Source organism: Candoia aspera, chromosome 14 (assembly GCF_035149785.1).
Source record: "Candoia aspera isolate rCanAsp1 chromosome 14, rCanAsp1.hap2, whole genome shotgun sequence".
Lineage (NCBI taxonomy): Eukaryota > Metazoa > Chordata > Lepidosauria > Squamata > Boidae > Candoia > Candoia aspera.
This window is the reverse complement of record NC_086166.1, coordinates 20334694-20355969: the sequence shown is the minus strand read 5'-3', so window position 1 is coordinate 20355969 and position 21276 is coordinate 20334694. Positions and strand designations below refer to the sequence as shown.

The 21276-nt window shown below is 43.3% G+C and overlaps 1 protein-coding gene across 1 annotated transcript in view; it reads right to left on the bottom strand.

Moving 5' to 3' along the window:
* The window catches only part of KCTD5 (potassium channel tetramerization domain containing 5), an 88743-nt gene that overhangs the window by 9330 nt on the left and 58137 nt on the right, over window positions 1-21276 (bottom strand). Inside the window, exons 2-4 of the mRNA XM_063314616.1 lie at window positions 18842-18950; window positions 15889-15980; window positions 15514-15609 (exon numbers count right to left, since the gene is read on the bottom strand). Of these exons, the coding sequence (XP_063170686.1) occupies window positions 15514-15609; window positions 15889-15980; window positions 18842-18950 (297 nt within the window). The remainder of the gene's footprint in view (window positions 1-15513; window positions 15610-15888; window positions 15981-18841; window positions 18951-21276) is intronic.

The window sequence follows — 21276 nt, the reverse complement described above, 5'->3', positions numbered from 1 at the left end:
GGTGACTGATTGGTCAGGGTCTACCAAGGTGGATTACTTCAAAGGCGGACTGCAACCAGAGCTGCTATGCTGGGGATTGGGATGAGGAGACCCCAGCATGGTGAGAAAATGCCTAGCAGGAAAAGTAGAAAACACTCAATTCCAAGTTAGATTACAGGTGCGAGCTCAAGCGATCAGGAAGAACACCAGAGCTCTGGCCAATTTACAGGTGGTGATGAGGAAGCCAAGTTGGCCGTGGGAGGAAGAAAGAGAGTGGTGAATTAAAAATGGACTATGTTTTAAATGTGGAAAAGATGGACTTCAAGCCTCAGATTGCCCTCATGCAGGATCGGCCACAATCACAAAGCCCGGGACAAGAACGGCAAAATCCCCATCTGTCAAGCGCAAGAGTACTGCGGCTAGTGCAACCACCCGCAAAGAGGAGTCCTGGCTGTTTTCGGAGGACTCTGGGAAGGATTCTGAAGATAAAACACCCCAACCGGCGGGAAACGAGGCACGCCTGCTCTGAAATGTGCTGACAGGCAGGCAGGGGATGATGGGCACAAGGACCCACTGGTGATGTTTGTCCAATGTTGTTGATGGGGGTTCAATTAAAGAACTTAAGAACTAACCATAAGGCTGATCCTCCTTTCAATAGTCCCAATATGTGTGTTTTGTTCAGAGGAACTCAGCCCACTCCTAAGCCAACTGGACCTAGAGAGCACTGTAACCTTAAAGAACAAAAGTGACAACTCAACTTCAGATAATCTCAAGACCATCTCACCAGTTCAGCCCCTGAGAGAAGATGGTGCAGGCAAATACTCTGCACTGCCTATAGCAAGACAGTGCACAGATGATCTTCTGGAGGGAAATCTGATGTTTTTGATGAAAGGGAGTCAGACCAATTACCCCCCCCCCCCCGAAAGACGGACTGTGCAATAGAAATTGATCCCAATGCCAAACTCCCTAAACCCAAAATGTATGCAATGTCTGAAAAGGAAAAGGAAGTCCTTAGAGAGTTTTATTGACAAAAACCTAGCCTGGGGATTCATTGAGCCTGCCAATTTACCAATGGCTGCACCCGTCTTATTCCGTGCAAAAAAAATCGCTCATTAAGGTTATGCACAGACTACAGAGGGTTAAATGCTATTTCCACTACAAATCAATATCCTCTCCCGTTAATGAAAGACATGCTGGCACACCTCTCTAAGAGAAAGATTTTTACCAAATTGGACTTATGGGAAGCATATTTCCAAATACACATTTGAGAAGGGGATGAGTGGAAGACTGCTTTCAATTGCCCTTTGGGGTCATACCAGTACAAGGTCATGTATTTGGGTTGTCTGGGGGTCCTGGAGTGTATATGCAATTTATAAATGAAATTTTACGTGACCATCTGTACAAAGGGGTCTTAGTGTATTAGTATGATATCTTAATCTACTCATAAAATAAACAAGAACACGTTAAATTGGCACAAGAACACACTAGACTGGCACAAGAAGGAGGGCTGCATACCAAAGAAGGGGGAGGGGTTGAGTTCATTGGACTGTTTAACTTGGAGAAAGTGTGGGAGCTTCTATTCACAACTTTTTCACTGTACTGCATACTACACTCCATTAAAGAGATTTCTACTTTAACCACGTATGAATCAAATTTAATGGTAAGCTGAGTAGGGCAGTCATCACACAGAGGTTGGCAATCTTCTTCCACATAGGGGCTGAAGACCATCTGTTAGCCCCACTAGGTATAGACCAGTCCAGAAAATCCACCCCACTGATTAAAACTACTTTGATTGAGATTGGCTATAAAAGCAGAGCCTTGCAAGTCTGATTGTGCTGTACCTCCTCCTCCTCCTTCTTACACTTCAGTGAATTGGGGAGGCGTCTGCCTGAACTGCTTCTGAAGAAACCTCATTTCTTTGGACTTAAAAAAAAATGTTTCAGCTTATTTTGCTAGGTAATGGTTTCTTCATATTTCTGTCAAGGTCATCATCTTCCTTACTCTACACTGTGTCTGTGAGTGGACTAAAGGCCACCCTCCCCCTCTTTCTTGGACCATTATTGTGGCACTTGGGAAGACTGTCCAGGGTGAAGCCTAGAGACACGTTCCTTTCTCGGAGGAAAGAAAGGAGGTGCACCCAAAGAGGAAAACAAGGACATGGACTGAAGAGTCTGGAGGGAGGAGGAATAGTCCTTAGTAACTACAGGGCAGGTGGATATGGTATTTCTTTTTGAGACTACAGGCCAGATGATTTTGGGTGGCGGGCCATAGGTTGCCAACCCCTCCTTTAGGTAAATGTCTTTCTTTCTTTTGTCAATTTATATGGTTGCCAATCTGGGTGGCTAACATCAAGTTTAAAATCAGTAAACAAAAATAATCAAAACAAAAATAAAAAAAAGTTGAACACTTGAAGCCAACCCTAATCAATTTCATCTTATCCCTGGCCCACAGTTTCCTTGCAGGCTGCTGTCCAGGCTGCTGTCCTGCTTTTTCCACAGGCCTGGTGGGCTGCTTTTCCAGGCTCAGCCACCCCACCCCCCAATGCAGGACAGCGGCAAGAGTGACTGGTTGTCCCTGCCAGGTCCTCCTTCTTCCTGGCTTTGTGTGTGGGGGAGAGAGACTAAGCGGCTCTTGCCTTCTCTCTAGAAATTGACCCAATCAGTTTCCTAAGTGTTTTTTAAAGTCATTTTCTTATTTTATTGTTTTTATTTTAATAAGCTTGGTGGATCTGTGACCTATAATGTTATTCACTGATTCATCTGCAATGCTAACCTGAATATTAGCTGCTGGGGAGCAACAGTGGAGGAGTCTTCTTTCCCTCTACGCCCGGAAGTTACCTTTTCTTTTTTTATTAAAGCTTTATTAAATTTTTTCGATGTATACATAAAAACTACAAAGAATAATACTACAAGAAAAAAAGAAAACTAAAAAAAGTGTGAAAGAACAAAGAAAACTACATAGTGACTTCTACAACAAAGATATACATAACTCTTTGTCAATCTCTTACTCTAATATAAACTAAAATAAACATTATTTCTATAAAATATTTCCATTCTCAATATAACATTTTCCTCTAAAACGAACTATTCTTCCTTCTTAAAATAAGAAAACCTTTCACAATGTTATTTTTCTCCTAATAAACAAATAATAAAATACTATCCTTCTTCACTACAATTTACTCCTCTCTACCTCCTAAAATAACATCCTAAACATCTTTATATAGCTAACCAAGGCATTTATATAGTTGAGCATTATATCTTATTACCATTACATATTTAAATGATAATCGTATTAATTTCCTTTTACCCATAATAAATTCATTATCCCAAAAACAAAAAGATCTGTTTAAACCTTTAAGAGACCATCCTATTGAACACAATTAACCAGGCTTTCTCCTTACAAGTCTCAAGTTTAGCAACCTGCCTTGTAAAATTCAAATCTTCTTCAAAAAACCTTCCCTCCCTTGAAGCTTAGGTCTTGTCTTTGATGTCGGTGTTCCAAGAATGCAGCCATTTCCAGTCCCTTTTCTCCCAAAGCTTTTCCTTCTTCAAAATTAGGGTTAACATTCCAGAAGTCAATTTTCCTCCCTTCACTTTTTTGACTTTAAAACATTAATCTTCATTTTCTTCTTTAGAGCAGTAACATTACTTTCAAAATAATCTTAACCCTTGTCATCTTCAATTTGCTGGTAAATTTTAGATTCTACACACCCAGAGTCCCTCTTTTGGGGGAGATGGGGGGTAATTAAATTTGAATAATAAATAAATAAATAAATAAATAAATGTTCTGACTGATGTTCCAGGACATGGATAATGTTGAGATAGAGTTCATTAAAGATAGTTTTGATATCCTCCATGTCCCTCCACAGAATGTTATAGCGTCCTCTAGTGCCTCAAGAATGCATTAGACAGAGAAAGTCCTTTAAACAGGAAATATTTCATCAACATGAAAGCAAGAGTAAACAAAGCCATTCTCATGGGGAAATGAAAGCAGTGTGAGGAACGTGGGTTCAGATATCACAATGGTAAGAAACCTCTCTGGAACCAATCAGGTCTCAGTAAGGTATTTCTTTATTGTAAGATACAGTTCCATCTCCATCTAAAGACTCAAGTGAATAAGATTTCCCAGTCCCCTCCTTTTACTTGCCCCCGTTTCCCACCTTCTTTTGAAAATGAATATTTACAACTGCTACTGGCTTTACAACATGATTCCCAGCACCATTCTTCACTGTCTGTTTGCTGATGTTAGCCACAACACTCTGGCATCAGCTCGCTGGGTTGGTCAGTGATGTCTCTGGTTCTCACAGAGCAATCAATACTCCCCCTCCTTTCTTTACAGCCCATGACAGAGGAGAAGGACCAGAAGGGGTTTCTTATGGCTTCTGGGCCAAATCTTTGACATACTGCCCCCCTGAAAATAAATCCCTCTCCTCTAGAAATTGGAAGAGCACTTCTAGAAAAGATAGGTTATATGATGAAAGCATAAAAATGTCACAATCACTACTTCACTACTTTGGTTTATCAGGATACGTATTATAAAAGTCTCCTGTGAGTTTTTTAGCTCTCACATCTTTACTGTTTACCCACTTCAATTGAGCAGGAGGGAAATGTTTCCATCTGATCAGGTATTGTAGCTGGCCCCTGTGAATTCTGGAATCAAGTAAGGAATGTACTTCAAAGTGTTGTTCCCCCTCTATTATTATTGGTGGTGGTGGTTTCAGCTCAGGATGCCATTGGTCTGAGTCTTTGAAGGGTTTCAAGAGGCTGCAATGAAACACTGGATGGATTTGCTTTAAGTTCTTTGGCAGATCCAATCGTACTGTTACAGGATTAATGATTTTAATTATTGGAAAAGGTCCTTATATACTTGGGTCCCAGCTTTTTAGATGGCTGGGTTGATTTTAGATATTTGGTGGATAGATAACCTTTGTCGCCTGCATTCATCTTCCATTCTGGGTCTCATTTGCGATCAACATATTTTTTTTGTAATCCTCCCTAGCTTCCTGTAAAGCTTTTTGAATGGTGCTCCAGCTGTCAGATAGTTGTGGTGGTTCTGACAGGAGTTCTGGTGTGGCTACAAAGTCCTGGCCCATTGCGGCTTGGAAGGGGGTGAATCCTGTGCTTTGATTCACTGCTTTGTTATAGGCTACTTCTGCAAAAGGCAGCAAGTCGACCCAATCATCTTGTTGGTCATTTACATAACATCTCAGGTATTGTTCCAGTAACTGGTTGCGTCGTTCCGTCGCCCCATCTGAGGATGGTGGGAGGAGCTTAGCACTTGCTCCACCCCAATGAGTTTTAGGAATGCACGCCAGAATTTGGAGGTGAATTGTGTGCTGCGATCTGAGATCACATGTTCAGGACACCCGTGTAAATGATACACGTGTTGAATAAAGATTTTGGCTAGCTGGGTGGCTGAAGGTAGCATGCTGCAAGTGATGAAATGTGTTTGCTTTGAAAACAGATCGGTTACCACCCAAATGACTGTCTTCTTTTTGCTCTCAGGGAGTTCTACTATAAAGTCCATCGCTATCTGTTTCCATGGGTGGTTAGGGGTTGCCACCTCTTGGAGTAGGCCTTTTGGTTTTCCTCCCATGTGTTTTGCTGTGGCACAAATGGGGCAGCTAGCTACAAACACCTCATCTTTGCGCAGTGTGGACCACGAAAATTGTCTGCGTACCAAATGCAACATTTTCACAAACCCAAAGTGCCCAGCAACGTTGGCATTGTGACAGCGCTCTAATATTTTCTAAGGGCTTTGGGTACATTTATTGTAAACCACCCAGAGTCCCTCCTTGGGAGGGAGATGGGCAATGGTAAAGTTTGACTGATAGATGATAGATAGATAGATAGATAGATAGATAGATAGATAGATAGATAGATAGATAGACAGACAGACAGATAGATAGATAGATAGATAGATAGATAAAGTCACTCCTTTTTGCACCACAACTCTCGTTGCTCCTTTAAGGACATTTTATTCTCAGCCAACCACCCATTTGTTTTTAAGGCTTCTTGCAGCTGCATTAGTTAACCCCCCTCAGTCTCTAATGGGTTACTGAGATGCAGTTTTTGGCTGCGGGTTGTTACACCCATGCAAATTTGCTTAGAGGGAATGACTTTGTCAATGATCTCCTCCCGTTGGCTATTACATTGTGGTAGGTGGGATAATGCATCGGCTAGGAAATTCTTTCCCTTTGGAAGGTACTTTAGTGTAAAGTTGAACCTTCTAAAGAAATGAGCCCATCTGATTTGCTTTGGATTTAATTTTCGTGGGGAGTTCAGTGCTACTAGGTTTTTGTGGTCAGTCTGTCCTGACAAGCATGAACCACGCCGAGACAAGGAATGAGTCTCTAGTGTTTCCTATTGCTACAGTAGACAGAAAATCCTACCAAACTGAAGAAGCGTGGGAAAACCCAGACAGTTAAACCCCAAAAGTCAAGGTGGGTCTGTTCTGGTTCTCTTTGAATGACAGCTCAAACTCTACTACGCATGCATTTTCCCCCCTGGATAGGGGCCCCTCCTGCTCACCATCAGTACTCATGACACAGTCCACACTTTAAATGGGTAAGGTGCTCCTTCTACTAGGTCGCGCCATGTTGCTAGCACCAATTTTACTGCAAATGCCTCCTTTTCCCACATATGCCCCTGCCTCTAGTTTTCTGAGAACTTTCACAACAGATATGCACAGGGTCTTAGTGTGCTTTCTGTTGGTATTTCAGGTTGTTATTAAGGAGTAAGGTTACTAGGGTAACAAATCACTCTGGCAGGGTGAACAGATCAAACTTAAGTATCCTCAGTTTTGGGTGTGAAAAGAATGACCAAATAAGGTAAAGCTCCTGATTTGCCTGGGGAAGGAAGCTTGCCTGGACTTGTTTCAGTTTCCTTTCTATCTGCCTTCCTTCCAGTCCTCTCAGAGCACGTGTGAATGCATAAGTTTGTAAATATGTTTTTTGTGCTTTGTGTAGATACATTTATTTTTATAGAGATGCCTGGTTTGTGTTTTTTCTGATCTCTCAGGCCAAAGACTTTCCAGCATACTCTGACAGGTTATGGGCCCAGTAAACCCCCAGAGAGACCAGAGAGATCAGCTCCACATCCATGCACATTTTAAAGGCAGGTAACAAAGACCTGTGAAGATTTTCCTTGGAGCCGCCTGGAGATTTTCCAGCTGCTGCCAGTCTACAGGACAAAGAAGCCAGCTGAGGTGACTTGCAAAAGAAGGAAGAAGCCATGGCTGCCTCCCAGCCCTCAGCAATGCCTCTTGAGCATCTATCAGAGACCAACTACCTGAATTGGGCCCTGAAGATGGAAATGTATCTTTGCAGAGAGAATCTTTGGATGCCAACTGGTGAGGAAACCCCCCAAAATCCCAGTGCTGAATGACTTAGACAGGATGAGAGGGCTAGAGCCACCATTATCCTGGGAGTTGAGGACAATCAGCTAGTGCACATGCGAGGCATGCAGTCTGCAAAGAAACTTTGGGACACTTTGAGAGACTTGTATGTAAAGGCAACAGCAGGGAGTAGTTACCATGACAAAAAAGCTGTACAAAGTCTACCTTGCAGAGGGAGATAGCCTTCCTGAGCACCTGCATCATATTCAGCAGCTGTTTGTTGAGTTGCAGGAGAGAGGAATGGAATTCGCACCTCTCACAAAATTGTATATCCTGCTGTCCTCATTGAATGAAATGTGGGACACGCTGATTTGTACCCGAGAGGCTATGCCTGAGGTGGACGTCACCCCATTGTATGTAACACAGAGCCTACTCGCTAAATGGGAGAAGAGAGAGGAAAGATCCCCCCCATCTCTTCTAGAAAGCTGCAGCACCAGAAAGCAAGGGAAAGGAAGGGAAATGAAGCTGAAGCAACATCACTAACCAGCCAGCGATGCTTCAATTGTGGTTCAGCTAGACATTTGCAAAAAGGCTGTGCCTTGAGACCCAAAAATAGAAAGACAAAGAAGAACACAAGGGCAACACAGAAGAAGGCTCTTCAGACAACCCAAATTGCACAGGTTGCTGAGAAGGGCAATTCTGATGTATGGGTGTTAGATTCTGGGGCCAATTGTCATTTATGTAATTGTAAAAGCTCTTTTGTGTCACTGTCTAAAACTGACAAAGTGTATCTTTGGCTGATGGGTCTGTTACCAAAAAGATGGGACAAGGTGACATGCATTTATCCTGCTTGGGAGAAACTGTGAAAGGTGTGTTGTATGTTCCAAATCTACAGTCAAACCTTTTATCTGTGGCACAATTAGCTGCAACAGGGTATGTCATAACATTTAAGAAAAATGGTTGTAAGATACATAAAAATGGAAAATTGTGTGCTACTGGTAGGTTAAAAGACTCCTTGTACATTGTGCAAAATGCAAGGAAGCCAAGCTGCAAAGCTGCAGTTGGCAACACTCCATATCATGACCAATGTGTACATGTGATGCATAGAAGATTTGGTCACGCCAATTACAAGTACATAGCACAAATGCCAGAGCGTTGACTCTGACACTCTGACACCATCATCTTTCTGCAACAAAATGGTGCCAATTGCCACATCTGAGGCGTCGGCTTGGACCATGAAAGGTTTTTGGGAATTGGGGTGTTTTAGTACTGGTTCAGAAGTAAACAGTTCTTTTAGGTGCTCGAACATCTCTTGGCATTCAGCAGTCCATTTTTACCCCACCTGCGGTCGTTTTGCTGCTTTTGGGTCAGCTTTGCCTTTGGTCTTAAGCAGGTCAGTTAGGGACAATGCCACTTGTGCAAAGTTGCGAAAGAACTGGCAGTTAAAGTCAGCAAACCCCAGGCAGCTTTGTAGCTGTCTCTTCGTTTAGGGGCTTCCCACCCCACCACATCCATTTCCCAGGGTCCATCTCAATTCCTTTATTTGATACTCTGCACCCCAAATAATCCAACTTTTCCTTATGGAACTCACATTTAGACAGCTTCACATACAACTGGTTGCTTAACAGTCTCTTTAAAACCTCTGTTACCAAGGTGACATGTTCTGCCATTGTGGTGTAGATCAAGATATTGTCCAAATACACCAACACTCCACGGTATAAAAATTTGTGAAGCACCTCATTAATTGCATGAACATGCCTGGTGCCTCCTGCAGGCCAAACGGCATCACAAGGTATTCAAAAGACCCCAACTGGCAGTTAAAAGCAGTTTTCCACTCGTCCCATTCACAAATTCTGACTGGAAAGTATGCTTCCCTCAGGTCTAGTTTTGTAAATATTTTCCCTTTCGGGAAGTGAGCTAGCAAGTCCTTCATCAGGGCTATGGGGTATTTATTGGAGGTGCACACAGCATTGAGACCCCAATAATCTGTATACAACCTCAATGACCCATCCTTCTTCTGGAAAAGAACCGGGGCTGCCATTGATGACACAGGCCAGATAAAACCTCGCACCAAATTCTTATCTATGAATTCTTGTAATGCCTCCATTTTGGTTTGGGTCATGGGGTATAGTCTGTTTTTTGGCAGTTTGGGTCCTGGTATTTGTTCTATGGCACAATTGGAGCTTCTATGGTGGGGCAGTTGGTCACATTTGATTTCACTAAACACCGCCCTTAAGTCTCTGTACTGCAATGGAATGCTGGCTTCTGCCACAGCAGTTGCCCTGCCCCAAGCCTCCACTAGCTGTTCCATTAATTCACCTCCTTCAGGGGGGGTCACTCGACTCCAACCCTGGGTAGGTTCAATCTGTGAACACCATCTCTCCCAATTTCCAATTCGCCCTGGGGTTGCAATCTCTCAGCCAAGCTAATCCCAGGACGGCTGATTGGCTCGGTATGGGTGCTACTAGAGATCACAAAGTCTCTTTGTGCGGCCCCATTTGCATCTCTATAGGTTCAATGTAAAACTCCACAAGTCCCCCATGCATGTCCGACCCATCCAGGTGGATATATATTATGGGATCTTTGAGTTTCCCCACCTTCGGTCTCAGTCCTGTCATGATGGCAGGGTGCATTAAGCTGCGGGTACAACCACAATCCAGCATGCCTACTAAATTTGCAGCCCCTCCCCCCATTAGGGCTCGAATTCTCAGTTCTACAGCAATGAGGGGGCACTGTCCACTTACCAACGGGTCTTGGCGCCCATTGATCCAAGCCTGGCCCTGGGGACAACTTAGGACAGGCTCCCTCCATTTCCCACTGGTGCATGATTCTCCTCACCAGGGTTTTCAGAATCGATGAAGCAATTTTCGAATCTGGTCTCCATGAGAGACACAGCCATGCCTCGGCTTTTATGTGCTGGTGGCTTTGGGTGATCAGGCTTGGCTTTTGACTTGAGAGTTCCTGTTAGGTATGGGCACTCTTCTACGTGATGCCCTTCTTTTCCACACTTGAAACACAGCCACTTATTTGCTCTCCACTCCTTTTCTGCTTCCCAGCTCTGGCTAGGCTTCTTCGGCACAGCAGGAGAATTCATGGGGGCTGTTGGCGTTCTCCCCCCTGGCTGCATGCACTAATGGCATTTGAGTTAAAGTTGGGTGTCCTCTACTTCCCCGGCCAGGCAGATCCATTCTCTCAAGGTTCATGGATCTCCACGCCTCAGGGCCCAACACAGAATCTCTGATTGCAGCTCTGTTTTGAAATAGTCTACCTTCAGCTATTCAGGCCAGTCTGATAGCTTCCCAGCTAACGCTTTAAACTCCATGGAGTATTCCGATACTGATTTCGATCCTTGCTTGATGTGCTACAAGCCTGCTTTTGCCTGGAGTTTTGAAAGGGGGTCCTCAAATTGCTCCTTTAGCGTGAACATATATTTGTCCAGGGATTCCAAATCCAGTGCCTCTGCGTTGTGCAGTTGAACATACCAGTCAGCTGCCGTACCTTTCAGTCACTGTCCCACAAATCGCACTTTTGCCTGCTCCTTGGCAAAAGTGTCCTCATACTCCTCTATAAACCTCTGAACATTGGTTAGGAAGAATGCTAATTTTGGGGGTTCTCCATCAAACTTTACATGGAACTCTCAGGAAGCTCCCACCTCTGGGTGGCTTCACACTTCTCCAAGACCTCCTGGGTTAAAACCACCAGTCACAGTTCATACTGCCCCCGACACCAGGAGTCGTTCTCATCCTTGCCTCTGGCCTCTCTCCTCTCCCAGGTTTCTCTTGGTCACTGGGGAGGGTTGCCTGGATGCTGGTTTCGGGGTCGGCTGCAGTAGGAATAGCTCTAGTGATTTCAATACCTGCTGCAGCATCATTTCTATGTCGGACACCCGTTTGGCCAATGTGGAGACCAGTCCAGTTGATCCATTCTATCGCTCGATCGCCCTTTCATTTCTCTCAGCTGAACGTTTACCCAGAGGCTGATGACCAGTTCTGCACCCTCCCCAACTCCTGCTGACCATCGGTGTTGGCGTCTACTGGCATCACCCGGTGGTTCCCATTCCCTTTCCACTAGTTCACTGGGGAATGCTAGGGTGCCAAGGAACTGCACTGGCTCTAGTTGAAGGTTCCGTCGAATAACAGGCTCTGTATCTGTGAAGCCAATGAGCAAGTCCCCAGGCTTTTCCTGGGGATCCCATACAAGGCTCTGTCGCTCCTCTTCGACATCTTCAAAGACATAATCCGCCCTCTGACTCCACTATTGTTACTTCAGGTTGCAAAGGTTGAGCAGGTGCATGCTCCTAGAGGGAGGGTGAGCTCTCCAGTGCAGCCGCCGCTCTGTTGGAACTTTCCTCATCGATCAGTTGATCAGTGGGTAAAGTTGCCATGGTAGACTTTCCTGCCTTCTTTTGAAACTGAATATTTACAACTGCTATTGGCTTTACAACATGATTCCCAGCAGCATTCTTCACTGTCCGTTTGTTGATGTTAGCCACAACACTCTGGCATCAGCTCTCTGGGTCAGTCAGTGATGTCTCTGGTTCTCATAAAGCAATCAATCCTCCCCCTCCCTCCTTTACAGCCCATGACAGAGGAGAAGGACCAGAAGGGGTTTTTATGGCTTCTAGGCCAAACCTCTCAGAAGCAGATAGATCAAAATTTAGCTCTGCAGATTCAATGAAGTAAATAAGTCTTTTGTAATCCGTAAAACTTTAAAAAGATAATGGTGAACAGGGACAAATCTTTAAATCCCAAAAATACAATTTAAATATTAAAAAATATTTTAAAAAGCCAAAGTTCCAAATTAATAAATTCCAAAAATAATGAAAATCACCAAGAGGTTCCACATTTCTTTGTTGCAAAAAGCCTCTCCTTAATAACAAATAAAGGGGAAAAAATGGTGTTTTAGAAATGGTGTGGGCAGCTTTAGAGTCTGTTTTTTGGCTTCAGCACAGCTTAGGAAAAGATGGCAACCCCGCCTCCCAACTGCTCACTCATCAGCCAACCGCGAAATGCCATTTTGTGGTCTTCTGGCTACGACCAGCCATCAGGAGAACTCTTGGGGCGATTCCTGGGGTTCTCCTTAATCTGGAGAATGCTTCTTGGCTCTATGACCTGCCTGAGTCTGAAAAACTGTGCTGACTGGTCTACTGCAGAGATTGTAGAGACATGTCTCAAGATGCTGATTCCCCACCAGAAGTCCCCTATGCCTGGAAGTTTCCTGAATGGCAATGTAGGACCCAGAACACAGCAAGATGAAAGTATTACTGAACTGGCTAGAATCGGTGACCACAGTAATGATAGGTGAAAAACAATAATAAGGACAGAGCAAGTAGAATGAACTCGCTTGAGATCTGTGCTCAGTCCCCATTCCTTCTGTTTAGGAAAAAAGTCTTTCCTCTTTGGCCAGACAGTTTCAGTTCAAATTAGTTCACAGTGACTTTTAACTAGTTTTATCAGATTTTAAGGTTTTACTTTAAAACGTTAAAAAAAATCAGAGTACTCTTTGAGTAGAAAGATCGGATATAAATTAGGATGAGAATGAAGACAATGAAAATACGAACTCAATCACATCTGTTTGCAGGAACCAACCTCTAAAATGAGGGACTGATCTAAAGGAACCTGAAAAAGAAATCAAGGTGGTCAAATTTTCCAGAACACAGGGCTTACTAAAAAAAACCCCATAAATCCAGCTAGAATCAGGAAAGTTACCAATGGCTTCAAGAGATCACCAGAGTGATTATTGAAAATATCAAGGAAACTGTTCAAAAAAGAATTCTTCGTTCAGAAATGAGACATAAACTCACAGAAAAGAAACAGGAGATAAAAAGATACTACAACAACAACAGAAAGGAACAGCAACATTAAGTTTAAAGATAGAGATTTCTTAAGATGCATCATAAACAGGAAGAAGATGTATGGTCTGAAATAATATTTTCAAGAAGGGAATCTGAAGACTGGAAAGATATACCTATTAAAAGAGCTGACATTTTAGGCTGTACTGAGAAACTGAAAATGTGTAAGTCATCAGAGATAAATAGTATCTGTCCAAGAGTTTTTCAAATAGCTCAAATGTCAAAAAATGCTGGAAATGTTACATTTCAGAAAAACAGGAATAAGTAATATTTCCCTAAAATCAACCTACTAAAGAACTGGAAAGTGGGTCATATAAAGTCATCTTTAATAGAGTAATTTAATGTTTGTTCCAGATAAATTGATGAAAAAATTAAATATGAAATTTTCCAACATATAGACAGAAAGTTTAAACAAAGAGGAGCTCTCTAAGCACAATTCAGTAAAAGCAAAAAAAAATAAAAATCCAAACCTCACATAGATGGGAATGAGGTTTGAACAGGCAATGATCTTGGGATTATGACAGGCTATTTAATTAAAGCACTGTGATCCAGTATGTTCTGAAGAAATCTGTTTTCTTTTAGTTTAGATAATCAGGAAAGGAACCTAAAATAAAACTGCCAGGAATACATGCAGATTACACCCTGAGTATTACATACAGTTCTAGAAAGTTTGTCTGAAAATAGGAGGAATGTTGCATTAAAAATCAACCAGACTGATTAAGAGCTGAAGCGATTCCCCATGAAGGAAGGTTGTAACATTAGCAATTCTTTAGGCTAAGAAAAAAGGTAAAGAAAGAAAGACATGATGCTTCCTGTGGAAAAAAGTGAAAACTTTTCTCCTCTTCCATGAGAAATTCAACCAACATGTCATCCAACAAATGGTGCAAAATTCCAAACAATTAGAAATGTTATTTCACATAGCTCAAAATTAAACTACAGAATTTGCTATACTACACAGAGTGATATCCTCAACTTGACATTCATGTTCTACTTATGGATCTCTAGCTGCCTAATAGACTAATAGACTGGACTATAATGTAATGGGATGCAGAACTATATATGAAAGCTTTGGAATCTGTTTATTAGGAATTATTGTTGTATCGAGCATGTGAGTGGCTAAAAGAATCATACTGAGAATCTGGAAATGTGATATTATTCCTGATGTCAAGGAATGGTTGTCAGAAATATGTGATCTATCTGTTTTGGAAAAGGCAATATTTTCTACTAATCAAAGGATGTAGCAATACCTGTTACTATGTCAGAGATTTTGTGACATTTTACAATAATATTTTGTAGTGTTCATATTATAGTAATGTTTTCATTAGTAAACCAGTGACTATTGATAAGTATAAAATATAACATAGATTTTTTTCCCCTTCTTAGTTTGTATTTTTAGTTTGTTTGGGGTCTCTTGTCTAATTTTTAAAAGTTTTTTTAAGTTTAAAGATTTTGTTAATTGCATATATATAAAATTTTTAGAAATAAAATTAAAAACTAATACCAGACTATACAGGTCAACTTCAACAATTTGTATGTCATCCTCATCGTCCACCTTCCGGGGACTACCTGCTCATGATTTCTAGGAAACAGCTTAACTCTCCCCACAGAAACCTCTGGCTTTCTGTCCAAATATGTATCTTAGATTTAGATGTATGTTTGTTACTCTGGTAGTAGCCGCAGGAGCTATCAACCATTAGGATACTAGCACCAAATGAGCACTTAAGCGATGAGCATTGTAAAAAATGGCTGCCATTTTAAAAGGTAGTTATAAGAAATTTGTCAACAGAGCAGCTGTTTTTACTGCTACAAGTTGAGGCAGGCCTGAACATTCCCTGAGGAATCCTCTGCAATTGACCCAAGAGCTCTCAGCTGTGCAAAAAAACAAGATGTGGCATGAGCAGAAGGTGTCCGACATTCCAAAACTGAACTAGAGATTAAGAGTGTGAGAGAAAAGCCAGAGGACACCCACTTCACCAATTGTCTCAGACAAAAACCAGTTGGCCTAGTTAAGGCACCACTACCTGACTTCTGCCCCTACCTCACTCTCAATCTAGGAATAAAAAGATTGGCCTTCCTTCAAAGGGAGGTGTATGGATGACTGAAAGCACAGATATGAAGTCTTTCCCACTGAAGCAGACTAAACAATCTGCCTTATTAATATGAGATTACTTATTAATCAATATTACTTTGATGGGATACTAATACTACTAATATATATTTGCTACTGATAATAATGTAATATTATAATATTGTAGTACCTTACACCAATGCAATAAAACATCTCCCTCTCTCTTCCTCTCAACTGTGTCTCCTGCAGTATCTGCAATGAAGCCACAAATCATTGTTACCTGTTCAAATTTCCAGCCGTCAGACATGGTTGAGACCATCTGAGTCAACTCCTCTTCCTGGCACTGTAGCACTCTGTAAACATGCTTGACTGGCACCTGTGGCAGAGAACAAGGCAGGTGGAACAAATGCAGAGAATTTACAGCCCACCAGAATGCTTTGAAAATGGGCTCTCCTGACTCCCTCCCCTTGCCAGGTCATGGCTACAGCTCCCCTCTTGGTGCTGGCCATACAGTCTGTCCAAAGGACATAAACAAGAAAGGACAGATTCTGCTAGAGCTCGGAAGGGTTACATTCCCCTTACACACTGGAAATCTTATAACCTGAAACCGTCCCAAACCAAATGCCACTTACTCTGAAAACAAAGAGGGTCCCACCTGTGAGATTTTACTATCTCTTTCCCTTATTTTGTCCTTCACCAGCTTGATTAAGGATGTGATGTTATAGAATTCAGCTTCTTCAAGCACACCTTTAAAAGGAAACCAAGTTACAAAAGAAAGGCAAAACTTCATTCTCATGGAAAACAACATTTGTCATCAGCCATCCCTAAAAGACAGCATGAGCCCAGGCCATAGGCTACTCCTTCCTCTCACTACATTTCCCAAGAGTGGTCCTGGAACATAAGACTGCCAGAGCCAAAAGAAAGAAGGGTAACAATCTCTTGGAACATCGTGTTCCTTTCCATTTCTTCAAATACATTATAATTGGAAATATTTCAGCTGAAGGGAGGCAACTTTGAAAGGGGTGGGAGCAATAGTGAGATTATTTGGAGGCCTGGCTAGCATTGCTAAGTAAGACTTGGGTCTGCTTGTATTTTTATTTATTTATCAAATTTGTCACCGCCCATATCCTCCAAGTGGAGGAACTCTGGGCGGTTTACAATATGAAACAATAAATATATAATAAAATTTCAATATAAAACACACTATAAAACAATTTCACAGAGCTACCAAATATAATAAAATCCAGATGGCTATGGTCTCATTCCGTCACTGTATAGGAAGGGCACTTCAAGGCACTAGCCAGCCCCAAGTATGACTATTCTCCTCCCTGCCCCAAGCCCATTGGCAGAGCCAGGTCTTCAACTTCCTCTCGAAGGCTAGGAGCGATGGGGCTAATCTCACCTCTGGGGGCAAGATGTTCCAGAGGGCAGGTGCTACTGCAGAGAAGGCCCGCCTCCTGGACCCTGCCAGATGGAATTCTCTTATTGATGGGGTCCATAGCATGCCCTCTCTGCATGATCGGGTGGGGTGGGCTGATGAAATGGGGCAGAGGTGGTCCCTTAAGTAACCTGGTCCCATGCCATGTAGGGCTTTAAAGGTTATAACCAACACCTTGAATTGGACCCAGAAGCAGACTGGCATCCAATGCAGCTCGCATAGCAAAGGTGTTATGTGCGCCCTTCTAGGGGCACCAAAAATAGCCCACGCGGCCGCATTCTGGGCCAGCGGAAGCTTCTGGATACTCTTCAAGGGTAGCCCCATGTAGAGCACATTGCAGTAGTCTATATGGGAGATAACAAGGGCATGAGTGACCGTTCGAAGGGCCTCCCGATCCAGGGAAGGGTGTAACTGGTGCACAACATGAAGCTGTGCAAAGGCCCTTCTGGCCACGGCTGCCACCTGCTCTTTGAGCAGGAACCGTGAGTCCACGAGGACCCCCAAATTATGTACCGGGTCTGTCTGGGGCAGTGCAATCCCATCCAGAACCAAAGATGACAAAGTCCCAGATACGGAAGAGCCCTTAGCCCACAGCCACTCCATCTTACCAGGGTTCAGCTGAAGACTGTTGTTCCCCATCCAGGCCCCTACAGCCCCCAGGCACCTGGAAAGGGTAGCCATGGCATCACTTACCTCACCTGGGATGGAGATATACAATTGAGTATCGTCAGCATACTGATGATAGCTCATCCCATAGTGATGGATGATCTCACCCAGCAGTTTCATGTAGATGTTGAATAGGAGAGGAGAGAGAACCGAACCCTGCAGCACCCCACAAAGGAAGGGTCAAGGGTTGGATCTCTCACTCCCTATCACCACCAATTGGGACCGGCCCTGGAGGAAGGAGATGAACCAGCGTAGAACCACGCCACCCACCCCCAACTCCCTGAGCCACCCCAAAAGGATACCATGGTCGATGGTATTGAAAGCCGCTGAGAGGTCCAGAAGAGCAAGGATGGATGCACTACCCCCAGCCCGCTCCCGCCAGAGATCATCCATAAGTGCGACCAAGGCCGTTTCCATCCCATATCCTGGCCTGAAACCTGACTGAAAGCAGTCTAGATAATCCATTTCCTCCAGAACCCTCTGGAGCTGTAATGCCACCACTTTCTCATCCACTTTCCCCCAAAAGGGAAGGTGGGAGAGTGGACAAAAATTATCCAGTATAGTAGGGTCCAGCGATGGTTTCTTGAGGAGGGAATGTACCAGCGCCTCCTTAAAGGCAGTTGGAAACACCCCCTCCCTCAAGGATGTATTGACCATAGCCTGGACCCAGCCACATGTCACCTCCCGGGCAGCTTTCACCAGCCAGGAACGACATGGGTCTAAATGACAAGTGGTGGCATTTAAGGTCCGGAGGATCCTGTCCACTTCCTCAGGTCCAACAGGATCAAAATGTTCTCAGATAACATGGTAAGTACGATCCTTGGGTACCTCCACAGACCATGCCTTACGCTTGGAGTCTAACGTAGAACAGATCCGAGCGATTTTGTCTTGCAGATGCTCCAAAAACTCCTCCACACGGCCCTGTAGGTGGGTCACTGCACCCACCTTCCCCAACAGAGATTGCATGATTTTAAACAGGGCCGTTGGGTGGCATTCTGCAGACTCAATAAGGGTGGAGAAGTATTGATGCTTCGCCACCCTTATCGCCACCAGGTGGGTCTTAATAGCGGCTCTAACCAGTGTTCCATCGGATTCAGTCTTTGTCTTTCTCCAGTGGCGCTCTAGACATCTTTTAATCCTCTTCAGAACCCTCAGCTCCTCCGTAAACGACGGGGAGCATTGGGTACAATGAGGTAAGAGGGGTCGCACAGGCGCGATCCTGTCTAAGGCCCCAGCTGCCTTGTATAAATTTATTCTTTCTTTACTCCAACTTTGTTTGGAACAACTGTTACTTTACAACAGTTAAGTGCTAGGACCTGTTTCTAAAGCATTATTCAAAATCCCAAGCCCAGGAAATTCAAAGATGAGGCCACCACAAATTGAGGTGCCAAGACCAACCAGCCTGGGCAAATGATCATAAAATTGCTTTCCAACTAAGCAATTTGAAAACTAATTTTTGGAGCAAATTAATGTCAAAACAGTTTTCCTGAAATGCAAAACATACCTTCCTCTGCAAGGTCTTTATTGATAACCAGTTTCCCATGTCGGAGATAGTTCAGTACTGGTCCAAAATAGGTTGGATCTCTGTCTATTAAATAGGCACCTGTTTCATCCTAATTAAAAAGAAATACATTTCATTTACTTGGTAAACATCCTGCTTTTCCAGCAATTGGATCCCAAAGCAGCTTTTTAAGCTTTAAGAATAAAACAAATAATGTGGTGTCCTTGGGGAGGTCACGTTTATTAGTTTGACATCCTCAAAGCAACTAATTAGGTTATGGTTCAATTTCTTTAGTTTTCAGGAGGATCTGCCAAATGTGGACTATGTGACAAAGGCAATCAAGAGAAGATGCTTCATTGAAAGACAGAACTGTTCAACAAATCTAGCAAGTTTCTAACTTTTAAATCTTTTAAATTAAAAGACTAGTGTTTCTAAGCTTACCAGAAAGGATAAAAACATCAATGCACAACTCAGATATAATTGTAAAATTCTCCCAATTTACCAACAAATGTTAGCTTTATTTATTTGAAAATGCTAGCTTTATTTATTTGAAAAACATATATGGTCACTGCAGCTAACAAACACAGAAAATAATATAAACAAAAGATCAACAAAATAATATAAACAAAACATTAAAACTAATACATCATCAGTGCTGTAACAGTATTTTCTCAAAAAAACCCAGAAAACATGCTATCCAACATTACTTCCTATCCTGACCCAATGCCCGAGGAAAGGGCCAGGACTTAACGTCTTTCCAAAAAGCAAGAACAGAAGGGGCCCGTATCTCAGCCAGGGGACAGGGAAAGTCATGTTCAGTGATTCAATGTAGTTTATACATCGTAGCGTTTCACATGCCATGGCGCTGACGTGCGTTTCTGTTTGGGAGGGAGCTGCTGTGAGACCTTGTACCAAGCTCTGTACGTGAAATCAGTACAATGGAATGTGTTTGGGTTATTTTCTCTACTCAAGGACTTTTCCCGCAGACCATCAGAAACTGTTAGGAGCACCTGGGATTGTGGACTTGAGAAGATTCTACAGGGGGAGGGATTTCAATTGCACCGAGGGTTTTTGGTTTGAATTTGGCACGCTTTCATCATTCTCAGCTTTCTCTGTGATTCTGCATACTGTTCTTTAATAAATCAGATAGCTTTAAATTCCTGCTTATGAGTCTGGTGATGTTTTAGAATAGGCAACCCTTACATAAAGCTGAGAATCCCCAAAGTTGTACCGTTAGCTCCTACCAAGATCAGTTTCTTGTGAGGGAAAATAGTTAATGATGGCTGAGTCCAAGCTCACGACCGGGGGACTTGAGGAGACGGCTAGCTTGATGACCGAGTCGACGGTCAAGAGCGGAGAACTGAACCTCACCCCAGAACCTTCAGACTCCCAGGATGAATCGAGTTCCAATTCTGATGTGGAGGAATCTGACGATGGGGAAGAGCCAGAGCAACCGGCACACAGTGAATCGCTCGCAGAGTTGATCACCTTGGATGAAGTAGGGGAACCCCAACCAGGGACGTTGGGGGCACCTGGAAGTATCGGTTCCCGCTAACCCCAGACAAAGAATCTACTATGGTGTCAACTGAGAGAAAACCGAGCACGCAAAGGAGAGGGGATTCTCGACCCCCTGAGAGACTAAGAGTGGTAGAAGCCAAAACAGAATCGATGGAGTACATGTTGAAAAACCTGTCTTTGTTACTGGAGGGGCAGGGGAGACGCGGAGGAAATCCCAGCTTCCCGCAACCATCCCCCATCCTCCCATTTAGACCACTGGTGGAACGGGGCCAGAGACAGCTCTGCGATGAATCTCCACCCCACAGAGCCCGGCCATCAGTATCCCCACCCCGTAAAGGGAAAGCTACTGTAACCTGGGGCCAAACCACTCAAGCACCTGCTAGTTCCACTCCAACCAGAGGTGGAGTGAGAGACTTTTCTGTCAAATTTTATGGAGATCCAACAAAGTTATCTTTCTTTTTAACTAATGCTAAGAGTTGTATGAGAGAGTTTGGGGCATGCTTCCCTTCCGAAGAGTCTAAAATAACTGCCATTGCCACCAAGTTGAAGGGTCAAGCGGCTGACTGGTATGTTCAATTAAGTGATGCTGACTCCCCTGCACTTGATTATTTCAATGATTATATCTGGGCATTAAAGCTGCATTTTGAAGATCCTCTGGCCAAGGCAAGAGCTAAGAAGGCACTGAAGGATCTTACCCAGGGCCAAATGTCAGTAGCTGATTATGCCCTAGAGTTTAAAGCTCTGGCTGGTAAAATCACTGACTGGTCTGAGTCCACTCTAATAGAGCGTTTTAAAGAGGGACTCAACCAAGACATCCTACATTGGGCGTTGTGTAGAGATGACCCCAAGTCATTGTACGACTGGATCTGTCTGGCAGGAAAGGCTGAGCATGCTCAGCATACCTTCATGCAAACTAGAAA